The sequence below is a fragment of the Malus sylvestris genome, chromosome 4, assembly GCF_916048215.2.
Source record: "Malus sylvestris chromosome 4, drMalSylv7.2, whole genome shotgun sequence".
In the NCBI taxonomy this organism is placed as follows: Eukaryota; Viridiplantae; Streptophyta; class Magnoliopsida; order Rosales; family Rosaceae; genus Malus; species Malus sylvestris.
The window spans coordinates 12,094,045-12,110,045 of NC_062263.1; the positions used below are offsets into that span (position 1 = coordinate 12,094,045).

At 42.9% G+C, this 16,001-nt stretch overlaps 1 protein-coding gene across 1 annotated transcript; it reads right to left on the reverse strand.

Moving 5' to 3' along the window:
- Nucleotides 1–14,935: 14,935 nt before the first annotated feature.
- Nucleotides 14,936–15,621, reverse strand: LOC126620175 (14 kDa proline-rich protein DC2.15-like). Its single transcript, XM_050288669.1, has one exon. It carries the CDS (start codon nt 15,582–15,584, stop codon nt 15,174–15,176), a length of 411 nt encoding a protein of 136 aa, XP_050144626.1. The 5' UTR covers nt 15,585–15,621; the 3' UTR covers nt 14,936–15,173.
- Between the last annotated feature and the right edge of the window lie 380 nt (nt 15,622–16,001).

The following is a 16,001-nucleotide window of genomic DNA, read 5'->3' on the forward strand; positions in this document are numbered from 1 at the left end:
CAAATAACAAACACTCTTCATTTAGAACATAACACAAACAGATAGTGTGCACTACGAAAACAGAAAACAAAGAACCAGATATGAATGAAACCCGTAACCCTTTGTAAAAAAAATCTCCAAGAAATCTCCAATTCTTTAAACTTTAGCAGAAGAAATGGCACCGAGGACCGTCCGGACGATTGATACCATGATAACAGTGCTCAGAGAATCAAAGAAAACCAGAAAACTTAGAGATAGAGAGAAAGAGAGTTGTAGATAGAGAAAGATCAAAAGATATGAGTTTCGATGTATTGTATTGAATGAATTTGTTTACAAGATTCTTGCACCCTTATATATCCGAGTACCACCTTATTTCCTAAGGTTTTTAATCCCACCAATCTAACTAACTAACTGTCTTTTATAACAGTTTTACACATCAGCACCATTTTGTGCATTTTGACCATACTACCCTTCTTATGCTAGTCAATACCTCGCAAGCGACCATGACCAAAGAACTAATTTCACCTAATCTTTCTCCATTTGAAAAAATGGGTTTTTTTTTTTTTGTTGACAAAGGATAAATTTCATTACATACAGACAATAAGAACAAACAAAAGCCCTAATACAAGATTAGCCACAAAAACAGAAGGGCAACAAAACACAGAGGACAAGCCCAAAGCTAGCTTTGGAGCCCAGCCCACATAAAAAACAGAACAGTGAAACCCAAATATACAGCTCCTCCCGTGCCTGCAATCGGCATCACCAAAAAGTCCTACAACGATCACCACGATCCGTCGCCCTCCACCATTGCTTGAGATCACACATGCAAGAATCCTATAATTGATGAAGAAGAAGAATGCATCATCTATCAGGGACCACCATACTGATAGTCACCACGAAACAAAGGAAGCCTGCATGAAGAAAGTGAGCAACATCGCCACTAAGGGTGAACACTGGGAAAGACCACCAAAAGTGGAACACTACGTACCATCAAAGTGAAATTAATTTATAACAGATTTATTGTTTGACTTAACTTAATCTCTCATTTTTACGTTGTATATATAAATGAGAAATGCTAAAGAGACTCTCTCAAAAGTGGAACTTTCTATGTATTCTCTAATACCTCATGTTTTGGGCACAATGTTTTATAAAGTTAGCACGATGATTAAGGTTAAACAGTGAGGTGACAGAGAGTGCATGAAGAGTCCCACATTTGAGAGAGTAATCCTAAGGAGACTAAATTTATAGATAAAAATTTGTAAACTAAATGATATGGAAGTTGATGATTGGATTATTAATTAAGCGTTGATAAACATGCTTATTCATATTGGTGATACATTATTTAGTTTGCAAATTTTGTCTCCCTAGCAGTACCCGTCTTTAGCATTTCTCTAAATACATTAAGAGTAATACTAGGTAGAAGAAATTTGTAGACTAAATTTGCAAACTAAATAATCAAATTATCAACTTCCATGTCATTTAGTTTACAAAATTTAGTCTACAAATTTAATCTCCCTAGCTACCCCCTAAATCTATTTTTTTCCAAAACACAAGCTAATATACCAAGGTTCTAAAAAATGCTAGGCGCTGGTCGGGCGGCAGGTTGGTGCCTAGTGCTTAGGCGGGCGCCTAGGCGGATTTAGGTAAATTTCTTGTATATCTTGTAAATAAATGCATATTGACACATAAAAAATTATTCTTGTATGAAATCCATGAATAATATAATAAAAGAATGATAAAATACAAAAAGAGTATCCAACAAGTTTAAAATTTAAAAACATATTAAACATATATGCCATTGTAGACATCGAAATTTCGGTAAATAAATGTTGACCGATAAATCAAAGTGTCAACGCTCATGTATTACATAAATTTTACACGTAGCGTGTGACTAAACGAAAATTGAAATGAGTTGGAAAAGTCATCAAATAGGACACGTGTCAACACCTGGCAGAAACGACTTATTTCATCTGGGATATTATATTCAAAATTAGGCCTTGGAAAATTCTATAAATACAAGCCCATTTCATTCATTTGAAGGAACCAATTCATATGACACCTTGAAGCTCTGAAGCTCTAAAACTCCGAAGCTCTCAAGCATCGAGGTTCCCGAAGAATCAAGAAAGCCTTCTTCGTTCTTCGTTCATCGTTCTTCCAAGATCAAGCCCCGACGACCCTTGAAGAAAGTGTTCTTCGTTCATCGTTCTTCCAAGATCAAGCCCCAACGGCCCTTTGGATCAACAATCATCCACCAATTCAAGATCAAGCCCCGACGGCCCTTGAAGAAAGTGTTCTTCGTTCTTCGTTCATCGTTCTTCCAAGATCAAGGCCCGACGGCCCTTGGATCAACCATTCACCAATTCAAGATCAAGCCTCGACGGCCCTTGAAGAAAGCACCATTGTTCATCATCCGCTCATCCAAGATCAAGCCCCAACGGCCCTTTGGATCAACAATCATCCACCAATTCAAGATCAAGCCCCGACGACCCTTGAAGAAAGTGTTCTTCGTTCTTCGTTCATCGTTCTTCCAAGATCAAGCCCCGACGGCCCTTGGATCAACCATCCACCAATTCAAGATCAAGCCTCGACGGCCCTTGAAGAAAGCACCATCGTTCATCATCCGCTCATCCAAGATCAAGCCCTAACGGCCTTTTGGATCAACAACGTCGACAAATCCACACATCCAACCGTTCTTCAAGATCAAGCCCAAAAGCCCTTGAAGATCCGTTCATCACTGTTCTTCAAGATCAAGCCCAAAAGCCCTTGCAGATCCGTTCGTCACTGTTCTTCAAAGATCAAGCCCAAAAGCCCCTTTGAAGATCCGCTCAAATCCACCTTCAAGATCAAGTCCACGACCCTTGAAGAACGTTCATCCTTAGATCAAACCCAACGGCCCATTGGATCAATCACACATCCACAAATACACACCTTACGGAGATCGAATCAGAGGATCAAAATAGAGAGAGATTGTAACCCAAAATCTTCAAAAATACAAATATTTGTTTGTGCACGTTGTTCTTGTCTCTTTCGTTTCAGGAATTTTCCGTGTTTACAAATTGGCACGCCCAGTAGGACAATATCTGCCTCTCATCTCTTTCTCCGTTCAAGAAAATCAAAACACACTTCCAAAATTAATGGCATCAAGGAAGGCTCAAACTGCTCCCGCGACTGGTGTCAATTTGGGCATCACGACTCGAAGCATGGCAAGAGCTACTTCTGCCGCCTCTTTCACCTCTGCATCAACTCTGCCAAGGGAACAAAAGCACCCAAGGCACGAGCCTTTGATCACCTTAGCCTCACTAAGGGCACCAAGGGGGGAAAGCCCAAGGAAATACTCCGAATCCATGCTCTCCGATGCCGATTCAAGCGACAGTTCAGCCATGCAAGTCATGACCATTGGAGCAACCTCAATCGATGAGCAGCTGGCTCAAATGAATGAAGCAATCGCAAGGCTAACCCGAACTGTGGAAGAAAAAGACTTGCAAATTGCAGCACTAGTCAACCGACTGGAGGCGCAGGACGACGATAAACCCGACCCAGAGGATGATCCACTAAAGGGAGGAGCTGGCGGAGACGAAGAACCCCCGGTGAAGAAAATCGATGGGAAGCCGGAGCCAGACCAAGCAGCGGCACTCATGGGATCTCTTTCTATCCAGCAGCTGCAGGAGATGATCACCAACACCATCAAGGCACAGTACGAAGGGAGCTCACATACCTCCTTGTTCTACTCGAAGCCCTATTCCAAGAAGATTGATGCCCTAAGGATGCCAAGGGGTTATCAACCACCAAAGTTCATGCAGTTTGATGGAAAAGGAAACCCAAAGCAGCATGTTGCACATTTCGTCGAAACTTGCAACAACACAGGGACAGAGGGAGACTACCTCGCTAAGCAGTTTGTGCGCTCGCTGAAAGGAAATGCCTTTGAGTGGTACACGGACCTAGAGCCTGAGTCCATCAACAACTGGGAGCAATTGAAGCGGGAATTCCTCAACCGCTTCTACAGCACCCGCCGCACTGTGAGCATGCTAGAGCTAACGAGCACAAAACAGTGGAAAGACGAGCCAGTCATTGACTACATCAACAGATGGCGCACTCTAAGCCTCGACTGTAAAGACAGGCTCTCGGAAACCTCTTCAATCGAGATGTGCATCCAAGGCATGCAATGGGGTTTGCAATACATCCTTCAAGGCATTAAACCACGGACTTTCGAGGAATTGGCTACTCGCGCCCATGACATGGAGTTGAGCATCGCCCATCATGGGAAGAAAGAACCGATCGCCGACTACAAGAACGACAAAGTTCTTGGGACAAAGGTGGAAAAGGCTGCATGGAAACCCACCAAGAAAGCGATGACGGTCAACACAGCTCCCGTCAAAATCCCTACACGAGGCAAGGCGATTCAAGCCGAAGGCTTTCGTGATCAAGAGATGCGTAGACACACTTTGAAGGAGCTTGAGGAGAAAACTTATCTATTCCCCGACTCTGATGTGGTTGCCATGTTAGAAGACTTGCTGGAAAAGAAGGTGATCGGCTTGCCTGAGTGCAGACGGCCAGAAGAGATGAATCGCACTGACAGTCCAAGGTACTGTAAATTCCACTGCTTCATCAGTCATCCGACAGAAAAATGTTTCGTGCTGAAAGATCTCATCATGAAGCTGGCTCAGAAAGGAATCATCGAGCTAGATCTCGACGATGTGGTGAACACAAACTATACCGCCTTCACTTCTGGCTCTTCCGACTTGAAGTTTTCACCTCAACCGCTGGGGGCATCCTCCAAGACAAGCAAAATTGAAGGATGGACTCAAGTCACTCCTAAGAAATTGCACAAGAAGCATACGTCTCCTCCACAAGTCCGCCAATCGGAAAGGGGGCAAAGCAGCTCTTGTCAACCTTCAAAGCAACGTGAACGTGTTGAAGATGATGAAATTTCGACACATAGACCGTCCATCCCCATCACGATGCGCGACTTCTTGCCCGAAAACTTCTTCAAACACGCGGTCAAAGCTCCTTGCTATGAAGATTGCGAGGAACGACTCTCTCAGATCGCTTGACGAACCAACCAATGCTCCTTGTTCGCACGAGCCTAAAACTGCACGAACCAAAGCTCCTGGTCTGCACGAGCATAAAAGGCAACACCAAAGCTCCTGGTCTGCACGAGCATAAAAGGCAACACCAACGCTCCTCGTCTGCACGAGCATAAAAGGCAACACCAACGCTCCTGGTCTGCACGAGCCTAAAAGGCGACAACCCAAAGCTCCTTGCCTGCACGAGCTGAAACTGCAACACGGCACCAAATGCTCCTTGTCTGCACGAGTTGAAACTGCAAACGACACCAACACTCCTTGCCTGCATGAGTTAAAATTGCAAACGGCACAAAAATAAAATACCAAAAAAAAATATGTATGTATTTGAACTACGTTACGACTTGATCTCTTCTTTGGAGGGGTACGTAGGCAGCTCGAATATTCAAAATTTGAGTTCAGTCACACCAAAATAAGGAATAAAGATTTAATTAAAAGTTTTGATGCTATTACAATTTCTTTGTACAAAAAAAAAAAGAAAAAAAAAAGGAGATACATGTTTTATGTATTAAAAAAAAAAAAAAAACATGTGTTTTATGTATATATATATGTAAATGTGAAGCGGTTGCTATCATTTGCATTGCTGATTGAGCTTCACGTGAAGGAGCACAGTACCATCATCATCCCAGCAGCTCGTTTTCTCTTCAGCCCATAAACTCCCTCAAGCCACAGGCCCAGGTCTCCCTTCAATTTCACAGGCCCAGATGCCAAGAGCCCATCAAGCAGCGGGCCTCTTCCTCTCCCTCAACCTGACAAGCCATCTTTCCAAAACCAATGAGCTCAGCTACAATTACAGGCCCAAACTCCAGCTTGTCTTCTTCAACCCCGCGAGGAAAATCTGCAGTGCTAGGGTTTCTGAACCACTCCGAGCTCGTTCGGAGACGGAATCCGTGTCCAGAAGCCGCTCCGTACGATTCTCTTAGCCCTCTACCTTCCCGAAGGTGAAAAGAGGCTGGATGAAAAGGGTTCAACAAAAGTGGAGCATCTTCGAGAAAGATTTGCCTGAACAAATTTATGTCCGCGCCTTCGAGGAAAGGATGGATCAAAGCAAGCAACAAGGCCAGTCCGATTCGCCGAATCTGTCACCGTTCGTCGACCCACAGAGCCATACCCAGCACATCCCGAAGATCGAGGACTTTCTCGGTGATTCGTCATCAATGGTGCGCTATTCCGATAGCCAAACAGAGATCCAGAACTCATCGTCCCTGACCCACATGTACGACCAGAGCTCCATCTACTTCGACGGCGACCACCAACAGCAGGAAGATCGCAAGGCGATTACCGGGTTCCAAGCTTTTTCGACCAACTCGGGCTCGGAGGTGGAGGACTCCGCGTCCATGGCCCGGACGACTCAGTATCAGCAGCAGCTCGCTTGCGCCGAGTTCGAGGGACATTCCATTGAGTCGAACGGGAACGAGTTGGGGGTCTACAACTCCAGCTGCACGACGAATGCTTTGTCGCTTGGAGTCACCACCACTCAAAGCTCTTCCGATCAGAAGAAGGCCATTATCGCCGTCGACAACGACGGCTCAAAAAGATTGCTGATACTTTTGGTCAGAGGACTTCGATTTACAGAGGGGTCACCAGATTTATTACAAGCTGACAAAAAGCAAACCCGAAACGTCTATTAGTCAGATACAAATACATGGCTCCAGCGAGCAATTGGTTGTCCTTCTCTCGCATGTCTCCCATGGAAATGTTGAGGTCATCTGAGTCCGATCAATCTCCGGCGGGATCTCGACCTTTAACCTGGTCCGATCCTCATAGATCTGAAATTGCCATGACTCTCGTGGATCTCTCCTTCCTTTCCCTTCGTCTTTGTAGAAATTTGGGGCACCCAGAGGGCACCCAAATTCGATCTATCCCTCTTCATCCGCCGCTGCCAACCTAGGCAGAGCAGAAAGCGACGCCGCATTCAACCTCTAACTTCCCGTCTCCGCCTTCTTCGTCTACAGCAAGCACCATCGACTGCAGTCCGACGAATCGCTTGCGGCCAAAGCTATTCGAGCCTCGTCGGCGCATCGCGACTCCTCTCTCTCCTTCTACCGAGACTTGCTCCTTCTCTTCAACAATGTCGTCGTCTTCTTCCCCAAATCCTCCCTCGGGTCAAGGACTGCTCACCAACTCCGCCGCCTCGTCTTGAATGAAACGAAGAAGAAGAATCTCATCACTCGACGCCAACCTTGAGCCTCGCCATGCATTCTTTCGGTTCCAAAATCTCGTCCCTATCAACGCCGTCACTTCTGAAGATTCCGACGGTGATGGTGCCACCAAAGGCTCTGTCTCTTTCACTGCAGCTACAACTTCACTTGACGATAAAGAAGATGCGACTTTGGGAGTTAGATACTGTCTTCCTCCGCCATGGCTCATGCACAGCTCGGTCCTCACTCCACCCAAACCCGACCTGCTGCACATGGTGCGCACACCCGGAGCAAGTTGGGCTGCGCTCTCGGCATCGACTCCTTCTACCGCAGCGCCTGGCCTCCCTCGAGCTCGTCACCCTACAGCCCTCTCCGTCTTCGTCCTTCCCTGCAAGTTCCCATCACCAGAATTTATATAAATATATATATAATAAAAAAATAAAAAAAACAACATAGTGGAGCAAAGTGGTGCTGGCACCATGTGATTAAAGGCAAAAAAATATAAATGTTTGATCTTTGGTGCGTCTGGCACCATGATTAAAGAAAAAGAAAAAAAAAAAAGTTTTATCTTTGGTGCTCTGGCACCATGTGCAAATAAAAAATAAAAAATAAAAAAATAAAAAAAAAATAAATAAAGGGGATGGTTGTACAGCGCCAAAAGAAAAAGAAATAATATATATATATATATATATGTACATAATATATATATAGCAAAAAAAAAAAAAAAATTGCATTGAGAGAAATAAAGTCCATTTTATTTATTTTTCTGGAAATTTTACATAAATTTGCATTATACATACCTTAAAAAAAAAAAAAAATCAAATCAAATTTACAAGAGGGGATCTTCAAGGACGATCAGGTGGCGCCTCACAACTAGGCGGAGCTCCAGGAAGAGGAGGCGCCGGAGGTTGACTGTTTGAAGCCTCAGCAGTCGGCAGAGCCCCAGAAGACGAAGGCAAATGCTGCTGGAACAGACCCACAAACCGCTGATGATCAAGTAAAATCTGACCATCAGATTCCTGTATCTGGTCAATTTTCCTCTTCATGTTTGTGGCATAGTTGTGTGCGAGCTTATGCAATTGTTTATTCTCCTGCTTGAGCCCTCTAATCTCCTGTTTGAGACTCGTCACTTCAGCCACCAATGATTCAACTTGACGGGTTCGAGCAAATAGGCGTTGGGCCATATTAGACACAGAACCTGCACACTGCACACTGAGAGCCAGAGAATCCTTAACAGCCAACTCATCAGACCGTTTGGAAAGTAGTCTGTTATCTCTGGGAGTGACAAGGTTTCAGGCCACCACCGCAGCGGTCATATCATTCTTCACCACTGAATCCCCAACGGTAAGAGGACCAGTAGGGGATATGAAGGATGGGCGCCATATGTTGTCTGGAGAAGAAGGGACTGCCTTTTCACCAAGATTCAAGTCAAAACGACGGTCGGAGGGTCCAGACATTTTCAAAGTATTGAAGGAAGAAGAAAACAGACAAATCAAGATCTTAGAAGTGCAAGAAGGGAGTTTTCACAAGCGAAAATTCAAGTGTGCTTTGAAATGAACTGCATGCCTCTATAAAAAAAATCAGCACTCGACGGGATTTCAGAGATCGAAGAGGCGAGCTCAGAATTCGAAGAGGCCATTCAAAAATCGAAGAGGCAAGCTCGGAAATCGGAGAAGCATCTTGCTTTTCTAGACGCGTCGGCACCCATCACACGCAAACTCAGCTTTGCGGAAATCACGGGTAATTTGTCGAAGCGCCGATCCCAGTTATCGAAGAGGCGCCAGTCTTTTTCAGCCCCGTCAACACCTGTCACATGCACACTCAGCTTGGCGGAAATTACGGACAATTTGTCGAAGATTTCTGATAAAGAAGAAAGCACGTGAAGCCATATAGATCAATCACGCATTGGTTGCCGACACGAGTAAAAGAATAGTACCTCTACAGGTACTAAAGAATTTCCTATAACTGTCCACCTTCACCCTCCATAAAGAGGCAGACATACATAACATTTCTTCATCTCCGAGAACCTTTCTTCATCTCCGAGAATGCCTTCCCAACGAAGCCTCTCGGGTCACTCAGTGTTCCTTATTCCTTGGGGTACCTCTGCAAACTAATGACTCCAAAGCAAAAGTATCTCATATCACCAGGGTAGAAAGCAAGAGTATCTCATATCATGCGTTCTCCATGTCCTTTCCTTTGTCCTTGTTCCTACCTACAAAGACAAGGATAAAGAAAACAATATGCCGGAACTTCCACTCAAACTCGGGTAAGGAACCGACTGCTTGGAACCCTTCCCTGATTGCCTACCTAGCACTGCTCTCGAGTACTCGCCTTCCACTGCTGCTGTACTTTCAAAGAAGCTGCCACATCTGCCTGGAGGACAGATAAGGCAAGTGAAAATGATACCTTGCAGCATGTGGAGACAAGGTGCAGAAGGAACAAGCAGAGAAGAATGCGGTCTGCACGGTCAACTCAAGGAGTCCGAACTGAGGAACTCGAGAAGCTGCCACATCTGCCTGAAGAAACAAGCAGAGAAGAATGCAGCATGCACAGTCAACTCAGCAGAAAGAGTCTGAGATGAAGAACTCGAGAAGATGCCGCATCTGCCTGAGGACGGTGAACTCGTTTTGACCCTCAAATTCTTGGGTCGACTTACTAGGCGTTGTAGGCTGCACGTGCCGATTCACCACCCTTGAATCAAATCCTTAAAGACCAAGTCACCAATTGGAAGAAGAGCCCATCAATCTTGAAGATCATACCGTTGACCAAACTGCTCAGGTGTGAATTAGAAAGATTGAACAAAGCAACAAGTCGTCACCTTCACCTCGTGCCTGCTTGCCATGTGTTCGAGTCAGCCTTCAAGAATCAAGCCTCAACGGCCCTTGAAGAAGCTTCCAGCCAAATTCAAAATCAAGCCTCGACGGCCCTGGAAGAAATCACAAGTCCGATTCAAGATTAAGTGTCTACCACCCTTGAATCAAAACCTAGTTCAAGAATAAGCTGTGGAAAATCAACAATTGGAGGAATCCAGAAAATCCTTCAACCCAGTTCAAGATCAAAGCTGTGGAAAGTCAACAAGCGCAACAAAATACGTGCCGATTCACCCACTACCAAAGCCAAAGATCATCCACCACATGAAGCTCCTTGTGGTCCAATTTCAACCTTCAAGATCAAGCCTCGACGGCCCTTGAAGAAATTTCAAATAAAAGTTCAAGAACAAGCCTCAACGGCCCTTGAAGAAATTTCAAACGAAAGTTCAAGAACAAGCCTCAACGGCCCTTGAAGAAATCTCAAGCCCAAGTCAAGATCAAGCCTCAACGGCCCTTGAAGAAATCTCCAGCCCAATTCAAGATCAAGCCTCGACGGCACTTGGATCGACATCTACAGTAAGGGACTTCAAAACGCATCTCCTACACGTGACAAGCACATGTATACGACGTGCCTTGAAGTGGGGGCATTTGTAGACATCGAAATTTCGGTAAATAAATGTTGACCGATAAATCAAAGTGTCAACGCTCATGTATTACATAAATTTTACACGTAGCGTGTGACTAAACGAAAATTGAAATGAGTTGGAAAAGTCATCAAATAGGACACGTGTCAACACCTGGCAGAAACGACTTATTTCATCTGGGATATTATATTCAAAATTAGGCCTTGGAAAATTCTATAAATACAAGCCCATTTCATTCATTTGAAGGAACCAATTCATATGACACCTTGAAGCTCTGAAGCTCTAAAACTCCGAAGCTCTCAAGCATCGAGGTTCCCGAAGAATCAAGAAAGCCTTCTTCGTTCTTCGTTCATCGTTCTTCCAAGATCAAGCCCCGACGACCCTTGAAGAAAGTGTTCTTCGTTCATCGTTCTTCCAAGATCAAGCCCTAACGGCCCTTTCGATCAACAATCATCCACCAATTCAAGATCAAGCCCCGACGGCCCTTGAAGAAAGTGTTCTTCGTTCTTCGTTCATCGTTCTTCCAAGATCAAGCCCCGACGGCCCTTGGATCAACCATCCACCAATTCAAGATCAAGCCTCGACGGCCCTTGAAGAAAGCACCATTGTTCATCATCCGCTCATCTAAGATCAAGCCCCAACGGCCCTTTGGATCAACAATCATCCACCAATTCAAGATCAAGCCCCGACGGCCCTTGAAGAAAGTGTTCTTCGTTCTTCGTTCATCGTTCTTCCAAGATCAAGCCCCGACGGCCCTTGGATCAACCATCCACCAATTCAAGATCAAGCCTCGACGGCCCTTGAAGAAAACACCATCGTTCATCATCCGCTCATCCAAGATCAAGCCCCAACGGCCCTTTGGATCAACAACGTCGACAAATCCACACATCCAACCGTTCTTCAAGATCAAGCCCAAAAGCCCTTGAAGATCCGTTCATCACTGTTCTTCAAGATCAAGCCCAAAAGCCCTTGCAGATCCGTTCGTCACTGTTCTTCAAAGATCAAGCCCAAAAGCCCCTTTGAAGATCCGCTCAAATCCACCTTCAAGGTCAAGTCCACGACCCTTGAAGAACGTTCATCCTTAGATCAAACCCAACGACCCATTGGATCAATCACACATCCACAAATACACACCTTACGGAGATCGAATCAGAGGATCAAAATAGAGAGAGATTGTAACCCAAAATCTTCAAAAATACAAATATTTGTTTGTGCACGTTGTTCTTGTCTCTTTCGTTTCAGGAATTTTCCGTGTTTACAGCCATATAACTTAAAACATTTTAAATGATTATATCTAATTTTTGAAAAATAAAAGTAAAAATCCCACGTAATGGGTTGGGTGGTTTCATAATAAAACTACTAGGAAGCCATGCTAGGCATCCCTTAACCAAACCACGCACATTGGTATCATCCCTAAAATCCTCTCTCTTTTATTTATGATTTTATTTGGGTTGGTGTCCCACTTTGAACTTTGGAGCACCAAAATGGGTCAGAAACATACATAGCAATTGAAAGTTCAACCTGTTGAGGTCAGAAAATATAAAGAGACAATTATGAAGAGGTGCATGCATCCTTCCTTCCCCATTTCATAAAGCACCACGTGTGTGGTGTGACCCCTCCCCTCCACCCATAGTCCTCATCACTCACATCAGCCTAGAGAATCCAAAAACGCCTTGAAAACCGAAAACTTTTCTTATTTTTTATTCTCTTATTTTCCTCATCGTCTTCGTTTTCTTTCCGTTTCCTTTTCTTCTATTTTTTTTCCGTTTTCCTTTTGTAAATTCTCCCTTTTTTTTTTGTTTCCTCTTCTTTTGTTTTGCGCTATAAGTTCCTCTTCTTTGATGGATTTTAGAGAGAGGGAGTCACAACAGATAAGAAAGTCGTGGTGCACAGAGAGAGGGAGTTGAAGTCGCGAGAAAGCTTTTACGATTCTGGGTATGTGTTTGGCATTTCTTCCTAGGAAACCATTTTACTCTGTCTAGACCGCCGCCTAGACCGCCCAGGCTGCCTAAGAGCACCTAGGTGGACACCTAACAACTCCTTGATTTTTCTTAACGATTCAGACCTAATCGGATCAGCACACCTACGCCTAGGCTGCATTTTAGAACACTGCGATATACACATAGTGGGACATGAACAAAATGTACCGACTTGTATTTCAGCTATATATATAAAACTTTATCATACATAAAAAAAAATGTCTCTTCATCATTTAGCTTTTTTATTCCTTTAATTAATGAGCATTATCGGGGTTCAACAATTCATAAACTATATACTAATCTCAGGCATGCACATATTGTCATATATGTTATGCCTAAGGACTGAGATTCTTTCCCCTCTTAATCTATCTCTTCTTCCCTTCTCTCTTATTGAAACGGTTACGATAAAGCCACGTCAATATTTTGTTTTGAATTTTTTATATAGAGAAAAAGACAAAAAAAGAAGTGTGAGAGGAGGTAAGGGATGAGGATGATAATAAGAGAGGAGAAAATCATATTTCGATGCGCAAACCCAAAAACGTGTTCTCATTATTCGACCTCCATGGGTTGGCCTTGATTGAAATTCTAACATCACCATGTTTTTCAATTGCTTAATTTACCAGCTAGCAAGCAATGGCCCAAATATCACTACCAGAATTAGGGCCTGGCCTACAAAATTTTGCCCGTCGAACACGTTTTTGTCGGGTGAAGAAACTTTACTTGACGTATTTTTTAGTTGGTAGGGTAAAGCTGGTCAATCTTTATAGTTTACTCAAAATCTTTTATGCAATGGAATTATTCGTAGGGCAAGGTACAATTCGTTGGGCAAAATTTTGGCTTCAAATGATTATAACTCAGCTTGGTGAACTCTTAGATTTGAAGGATATAGTCAAGTGTCGGCATATTTTCTTAGGTTACAGATTCAATACAAGGAAGAGGTAGTTTGTTTATTGATCAGTCTAAGTATGCAAGATAACTTCTTAAAATGGCAAGTATGGACACTTGTAAACCTGCTTCAACTATTTTAGAACCTCACGCTCAGTTGTTGGTTTAAGAAGAAAGTCCAATGGCTGATCCTACTTTGTACAGAAGCTTGGTAGAAGCACTTCAGTACCAAACATTCACAAGGCCTGAAATTCATTTAGTCAATGTCATTTGTCAATATATGATTAAGCATACTGATGTACACTTCTTTCTTGTTAAAAGGATCTTAAGATATTTGCAACGCACTTCGAATTGTGGTCTTACCTATACATCTTCTGGAATTCATATTTTCAGCATTTTCAAATGCAGATTGGGCAGCAAACATAAACACTAGAAGTCCATCACTAGTATGTTGTGTTTCTTGGAGACATTCCTATTTCTTGGCAGTCAAGGAAGCAATCTTATGAATCTAGGAGTTCAATTGGAGTAGGGTATAAGGCTTTGGCACACCGTACAACTGATGTTTGTTGGATTAGGTTTGTTTCAAAGAATTTGAATGACTTTTTACCTTCTCCATCGTCTCTGCATTGTGACAACCTTTCTCCTATGACTTTAAGTTCAAATCCAGTGTTCCATTCTAGGATTAAACACTTGGATACTCTATCATTTTGTTGGATAGAGAGTACAGAAGAAAGACATCACTGTATGTTTCCATAGAACAGTTGATGTCAATGTGTCATTAGTTTAGTGGTCCATGTGTCATTTATAAATTGATGTCCGTATGTAGATATCCCAGCTCACTTATATGGCTCATGCCAACGAAATAACTACGTATGTAAGTTTTCATGCACGTGTCCTTATTTTATTGGCACAGAACATCACATGATAGTGTATTAGGTTATGTAAATTGTTCTCTCAATATGGGGTTGTGTTAGGCCTTGTGGACCCTCCAAGTGTGGGATTTTGTATGCTACCCGCTCATAAATTAGTGGAGCTAGTGTAGGTTTTATTTCACAAAATATCGGTACTAATTAAGGGGCAGCTATCACCTAATTTACTCATTATAGAAAAGCATAGTTTTGATCGATGTGGAACAATTATATCGTATCGACAGATCTTAACAGAAAATCACTGATCTCTAAATTATTCAATTCACACACCAAAGACAACCTATCTAACCCAACAATTGGTTAAATCTAGAGATTCGTTTTTACCATGCGGTTGGCATAAGCTCAATCCCTCTTAAAAAGAAAGTGCTCGAGCTTTCCCTTCAGCTGTAGGTAAGAGAGCTCCCGTGCATCAGTTATCAACTTATTATCTTCCAACTTTTTTGTGTGCGTATACACATATTTTATACACACATGGTGCGTGTGTGTATAGAGAGAAAACGTTAAATATATAAAGCGTATATAGTACACATTGAAGTCCAATTTAGTAAGCTTCAAACTGCCTTAGGGAATTAAAATTCGAATTGTAATCTCAGTGTAAGAGATATTGAACACTTTGGCAGAGGGAAAAAAAACATTGTCTAGTTAACCAAACATGAGAAAGAAATCAACCTAGCAAGTTTTGCCTCGCATACGAGAAATAGAAATAGGACACATGATATAGTTGCTTATGCACATTTGAAGCCCTCGGGGACATTCTTCGCACAACCATCAATCACCAAGCTCAAAGCAATGGGGATGTTAAGGTTGATACCAAGAATGTTGGCTTTAATGGCAGTGCAGAGGCACACAGCAACTTCAAGGTCAACAAGATCTTCAAGCAAAGCACAACAAGGGTGATCTGGTGGGTTCCCAACAACTGCCCCAACTGCCCCATTGAGCAACTTGGCACAAACCCCCAACTTTAGGCTATCTCTGGGGCAGCTCTTCGGGGAAGCACTTGGAATTGGGTTTGGTCTAGGGTTTCTGATTGGCTGATGAGGCTGCTGAGAACAAGTGTAACAGCCACTTGCAAGGACACAAAAGAGAAGGTTGATAGAGAGGAATAGAGCAAGGGTTGAAGATGTTTTGGAATTCATCTCTCTATATATATCTTGACTAGATATGTAGTATTTTTTGCGTTGTGATAATGACGATTGTCAATGTGGTATTTATAGAGTGCAATTTGGAGTGATCGTACTATTGAACTTATATATTAATTGGACATAACAATTACTAACAAATTAACTAAATATATATTCACAGAGTGAAAGCAGCATGTGAAGCATGGCTGGCATAGAATTTAACTGCTAGTGCTCGAGATTCCACACCAAATTTGGGAGGTCTTGAGTGCATGTTAAATATTTGTTATTTTAATATATGATTAATTATTTTTGGTTATTTGGATCACAAGATCACCAATTGCCTTTGGAGGCACACCTGTGAACACCATCCACTTCTTGTTCTTATATGCATATAATATTGATTTACTTGGTTAATTACAGTAGGATGACTAA